Raw genomic sequence first — 6,149 nt, 5'->3', positions numbered from 1 at the left:
TGGAATATAGGCCTAGGTTCGATCGGTGGGCGGAAGGGGGGAGAGAATGGAGACGCGGCGTTGCTTACCATCGGCGGTGGCGAACTTGAAGAGGAGGAAGGCGCCGGCGGCGGCGCCGGCGAGGAGCGCGAAGGGGAGGAGCATTCTCGGCTGTCGAGCGGTGCGTGGTCCGTGGCGGCGGCGTGTTCTCTGAATCCTCGGCGCGTTCTCTCGCTGTTTTGATGTGACTAGTAGACTTCATAATCTATAATAGAAACATTCATTTTAAATCTTATTATTATTTAGACAGTCATTGTTATTGAGCCATGTGCATATGTGTCATGCCTAACGATCCGGATTTCTTATATCATCATCATTCAATTCTCAATCTACTAAAATAACAACTAATTTTGTTCTAAATATGCCCTGTGAAAATAAAGTCAAGTAATACGAGTTAATTTTCAAATAGTGCTACTTCATAAAATAATAAGTATTATGATATGATGCAAAATATATCTGTTCAAGAATATTGAAATATCTCCCATAAGTACTCCATGAAATTTAACATCGAAAGGCCACAAAATGACCTACATGATTTATCCTCAACAAAAAGTTCTATAAACTATCAAAACAATCATGACAGAACATTTATTTAAACCGTTGTAATGCTGTAAAAAGATCGCACCTAGACATTAACTTCCAATAGAAAAATTAGATAACTACTTCCTCTGTTTCATAATGTAAGATCTTAACAGAGGGAGTAATATAAACAGAACAAAACTACTTTACACACGACAGTTTGCAGCCGATTCTTGCACGACAACTGATCCATGCATCAGACATAAAAGAGCTGTTATGCAGACGACTTTCTTGCACGATGTTTGGACGATGCTACATATCCAACCATCCAACCATAAACTAAAACTGCAGTATACTACCGGATTGACTGTCGTGCAAGGATCGGTCACAAAAGTGCGGTTGTAAAGTAGATTCGCAGACATAATGAAAGGCAGAGCTCACTCATCGTGCATTCGGTGTCGTGTGTGTAGCATCACTGTAAAAAGAATGATGAAAAAGGCCAGTGATAATAAAAAGAAAAGGAATCGATGAAGAAAAAATTGGACACGCCCCTCGCTGCCTCCTCTCAGTTCTCCACACCCACACACTTCACATACCTTATCCCTTCCACTGTCTCACCACCGCTCTCAGGGAAAAAGCCGCCGCCACCGTCCTCGGTGCTCCTGGCAGTTAGGGCGAAGGAGTCCCTAGGCATGCTGCTGCTGCGCCAACGCCTCCGGCATCCGCACCGTCGTGGGCAACGCCAAATACAACGCCGGTGCCGCATATACGCGCGCGCACCGGTTGCCGCCTCGGCCTCGGTGCGCCCGGCCGCGGAGGAGGGGGAGGAGCAGGAGCAATGGCGCAGGAGCCGACAACGTAGACGGAGGGAGAGGAGTAGCGCGAGGGGCGCAGACGGAGGGGTCGCCGGGGACGTTTGGCGTGCCACCACACAACGGTCCCGGGCCGCCGCGGGGAGGCAGAGAGGCGACACGGGAGGTTTGTGCTGGCTGCCCTGCTTCTCCTTGTTACTGATGGATTTTCTGATGTGCAGATAGCTAGTTTGCGCCCATCACTGCTAAAAATTTGAACGAATCTTGTTCTTCGTCGGAAATCCAATTGAATTTCCATCTCGTTCTGAATTGAGTTCTGATTGTCGGGTGACAGAGGTGAGAGGATAGCCGAACAACGAGCTCGCAGTCACAGGGTCACTATGCGAGAGCACATATCCTCGCATGGCAGGTTACATGTAGCCCTATAAAATCAAATTCAGCCCCATGTTACCTGATTTTCTGTGAATGGATTTTACTGCTTTTCAGTTTTGGACCCTGTGTAACTTGTTGTATTTCTGGAGCAGTGCAGCGAGGATGAGGCTATGAAGTACGTCCAATACTTAACCTACAACCATCTAATATGCAAATTTAATATAGTGGAAAATGAAAAACAAAAAAAGTATAAGAAGACCCAATTCCTCTTTTATGTGCACCTTGTGTGCGTAGACACTGGACTACAATTGTAGCAACAAAGAGTATATCAATTTATCAGGTAATAGAAATAGTGCTACTTTTTTGGATGCAGTCACAAAGAGAAGACTTTTTTTTTTGTGATTAGAGAGGGTACTTTCTTACTTGCTGATCACTGAATGCGTGAGTGATCATTATTATGTTGGATTGGTAGATGTTGTTTGATGCCATAAAAAGGCTCTGTACCTGAATCAACTATAGAGTGCCCAAAGAAAGAAGAAATAAACACTTTGATAATTTAGCACCATTAAAAAATCGATGAACTAACCTTTTTTTTAAAGACTCTTCTGGGATATGTAGGTCGACGATTGTACTGAGTTGGGGGTTCTCAAACAGTTTGACATTTGGGTGAGTGTCATTTGTCTTGAAATTCGTTGCATCTGGTATGCATCATTTCTGTGCAACCCATTGGACTCATCATCTTCATAAATATTCTCTTTTTCGTCGAGGATGTCTGTTGAAATGCATGGAATTTGGTACTGCACCACCTGCGCATGTTATGTTCTGCAGTTGTGTGACTGCCAATTGTTCGATAGCTGGCATCTGTGACACAATGTTACTGCCATTGAGGACGGCAACAATATGCTTATTTTGCTTGCGGGTTTGACGTTATCGCTTTAATATTTCCTCTCTATTTTGTGCATACTACTCCATTTCCATCCGATTCTTAATCTCATTATGGTCTGAATATATGAAGAATAGATCATTATATAGTAATACAACTGGGCCGTATATCATGAAGTTGATCATCGTTACCTTGTGATACAGCCAACTGTGTGTGTACTCTGTTATTTAGGCCATTGATCTTGGCAGCGGCAATTTTTTTTTTGTTTGTAGGCCTCACGCCGTCTCTTATTAATCTCATCCCTATTTTGTGCATATTGCTCTCTATCCATCCGCCTTTTTATTTCTTTAGGGTCTGCAAATCATGACACAATCCAGCAGTTGAGCAACAATCGAGTGATTGGGTTATGATCATTACCTGTTGGGAGTGGTAGGGGCTATACGAAGTCGTTCAACCCTGTGAATGTCAAGAGTGTTATCATACAACTATCTTTGAAGGAATAGTATTACCGGAATACAGACATAGTAGAGTTTTATGTTCAACTCCCACCAACTGTTTACCTTCAGAGCTTTCTTGTGGTGCCTCTGCTTACCCAAATGAATTCAATTTGCATTAATATACTTAGTATAATGCTACAAGATGTAGTTATTTGTAATACTATTCATCTAGGTCTGTTACCCAAATGAATTCAATTTGCATTAATTTACTTTCATAATGCTACAGAATATAATAGTTTGTAATACTATTCATCTAGGTCTGCTACCCAAATGAATTCAATTTGCATTAATATACTTGGCATAATGTAACAGGATGTAGTAGTTTGTAATACTATTCATCTAGGTCTCTTTCAGAGTGTGGCCTTTTTTATGTTCATATTACTTTAACTGAGCAATGGGTGAACCATATGCAGCTTGGTGAGGCTTTTAGGTGAGGTCAGTACCATGTGCATTTGCCAAGGCTTCATGGTACGATTTCAGGTTTAGGTCGGGTACGTAAAATAGGGATCATGTTAGCATATGCTCATGCCATAAGATTCATTCTTGTTTTTGATAAATTATAGAATGCCAACATGTTTTTATCATTATAATATGCAGAAAAGCAAGAGGATCAATCAAATGGATCACACTGGCCCATGTTGGCAAATAAGCATGCACCTGCGGAGCAGTTCATCGGCGTTGTGACGTCGTCGTACACGCAGTGCGGCGATGGCGCGGGACAGTCTGGGTGGTGGCGGCATGTAAAAGCCTCATGAAGTTCAGACAATCTGGGCGGCACCTTTGTTGGTGAAGAGCTCGGACGTGAATGGCGCAGGGCAGGTCAGCTCGTCGCACCCGTCGTCGGGTCCATCGTCGGCTGCGCAGGGCAGCGATGGCACAGGTCAACCTGGACACCTGGATGGCAACAAAGTTCAGACAGTCTGGGTGGTACCTGTATTGGCGAAGAGCTCGTCGTTGCGGCCGTCGTCTGGTGCCTTGCCGTCTGCGCAGGGCAGCGATGGCGCAGGTAAACCTGGACGTCTGGATGACAATAGAGTTCAGCTAGTCTGGGCGCTGCACCTGTGTCGCCGAAGAGCTTGTCGTTGCCGTCGTGGTCAGGTGCCTCTCCGGCTGCCCAGGGCAGCGATGCCACGGGTTAACCTGTACGCCTGGATGGCAACGTGGAACGGTGGAACGGCGGCGGCGGCGGGGGAAAATAAATTGGTTGCCGCTAATTTAGCAACTTTCTTTCTATATTGTTGAACAATGCATGCGGAACGGACGTGTGGTTTCCTTTTGCGATTGTTTTTTTCTCTCCATATAAATACTATTCATCTAGGTCTGTTACCCAAATGAATTCAATTTGCATTAATTTACTTTCATAATGCTACAGAATATAATAGTTTGTAATACTATTCATCTAGGTCTGCTACCCAAATGAATTCAATTTGCATTAATATACTTGGCATAATGTAACAGGATGTAGTAGTTTGTAATACTATTCATCTAGGTCTCTTTCAGAGTGTGGCCTTTTTTATGTTCATATTACTTTAACTGAGCAATGGGTGAACCATATGCAGCTTGGTGAGGCTTTTAGGTGAGGTCAGTACCATGTGCATTTGCCAAGGCTTCATGGTACGATTTCAGGTTTAGGTCGGGTACGTACAATAGGGATCATGTTAGCATATGCTCATGCCATAAGATTCATTCTTGTTTTTGATAAATTATAGAATGCCAACATGTTTTTATCATTATAATATGCAGAAAAGCAAGAGGATCAATCAAATGGATCACACTGGCCCATGTTGGCAAATAAGCATGCACCTGCGGAGCAGTTCATCGGCGTTGTGACGTCGTCGTACACGCAGTGCGGCGATGGCGCGGGACAGTCTGGGTGGTGGCGGCATGTAAAAGCCTCATGAAGTTCAGACAATCTGGGCGGCACCTTTGTTGGTGAAGAGCTCGGACGTGAATGGCGCAGGGCAGGTCAGCTCGTCGCACCCGTCGTCGGGTCCATCGTCGGCTGCGCAGGGCAGCGATGGCACAGGTCAACCTGGACACCTGGATGGCAACAAAGTTCAGACAGTCTGGGTGGTACCTGTATTGGCGAAGAGCTCGTCGTTGCGGCCGTCGTCTGGTGCCTTGCCGTCTGCGCAGGGCAGCGATGGCGCAGGTAAACCTGGACGTCTGGATGACAATAGAGTTCAGCTAGTCTGGGCGCTGCACCTGTGTCGCCGAAGAGCTTGTCGTTGCCGTCGTGGTCAGGTGCCTCTCCGGCTGCCCAGGGCAGCGATGCCACGGGTTAACCTGTACGCCTGGATGGCAACGTGGAACGGTGGAACGGCGGCGGCGGCGGGGGAAAATAAATTGGTTGCCGCTAATTTAGCAACTTTCTTTCTATATTGTTGAACAATGCATGCGGAACGGACGTGTGGTTTCCTTTTGCGATTGTTTTTTTCTCTCCATATAAATTGGACGTGGGTTATTTGATTGTTTCCCTTGTGCGTGGGCATGGATTGTTTCTCTTGTGCAAGCGTGGGCCTGGCAGAGTTTTCGTCCGTCATGTTCTCTTGTTTAATATATTATTATTATTATTATTATTATTATTATTATTATTATTATTATTATTATTATTATTATTATTATTATTATTATATTATTATTATTATTATTATTATTTGATATTTGATTATTTGATTGTTTCCCTTGTGCGTGGGCATGGATTGTTTCTCTTGTGCAAGCGTGGGCCTGGCAGAGTTTTCGTCCGTCATGTTCTCTTGTTTAATATATATATATAATAATATAATATATATAATATATAATAATAATAATATAATATATAATAATATAATAATATAATAATATAATAATATAATAATAATAATAATATATAATATAATAGTAGTGCAGAAGTGTAGATGTGAGCGCGAGGGAGTGTGACCGTGTGAGTCGCTGGGTGGAGAATTTTAGGTTGTGCTTTCTTTGGCTTGCCTGCGGTGGCGTGGGTCTGTTGCGGAAGTGGTTATGGGTCGGCTTGCAGCCGCCGCT

The 6,149-nt window shown here is 43.9% G+C and overlaps 1 protein-coding gene and 1 long non-coding RNA gene across 6 annotated transcripts in view; one reads left to right on the top strand and one right to left on the bottom strand.

The window, feature by feature from the left end:
• LOC119286603 (dehydrogenase/reductase SDR family member 7-like) overlaps positions 1 to 228 on the bottom strand; it is a 7,887-nt gene extending 7,659 nt beyond the window's left edge. The window contains exon 1 of the mRNA XM_037565994.1: positions 69 to 228. Coding sequence (XP_037421891.1) covers positions 69 to 144 — 76 coding nt within the window. The 5' untranslated portion in view covers positions 145 to 228. The remainder of the gene's footprint in view (positions 1 to 68) is intronic.
• An 884-nt stretch (positions 229 to 1,112) lies between these two features.
• On the top strand, positions 1,113 to 5,606 carry LOC119286604. 5 transcript variants are annotated; one of them, XR_005140563.1, is made up of 6 exons: positions 1,113 to 1,536; positions 1,705 to 2,408; positions 2,977 to 3,083; positions 3,536 to 3,613; positions 3,720 to 4,759; positions 4,866 to 5,606. It is a non-coding gene; the product is annotated as an uncharacterized LOC119286604 (long non-coding RNA). The 5 variants fall into 5 exon arrangements; XR_005140564.1 differs by lacking the exon at positions 1,113 to 1,536 and having other exon boundaries at positions 1,543 to 1,779; positions 1,857 to 2,408; XR_005140561.1 differs by lacking the exon at positions 1,113 to 1,536 and having other exon boundaries at positions 1,543 to 2,408.
• Positions 5,607 to 6,149: the final 543 nt, after the last annotated feature.

This window comes from Triticum dicoccoides, chromosome 4A (genome assembly GCF_002162155.2).
Source record: "Triticum dicoccoides isolate Atlit2015 ecotype Zavitan chromosome 4A, WEW_v2.0, whole genome shotgun sequence".
NCBI classification, from domain to species: Eukaryota; Viridiplantae; Streptophyta; class Magnoliopsida; order Poales; family Poaceae; genus Triticum; species Triticum dicoccoides.
This window is presented reverse-complemented; position numbering and strand designations above follow the sequence as displayed.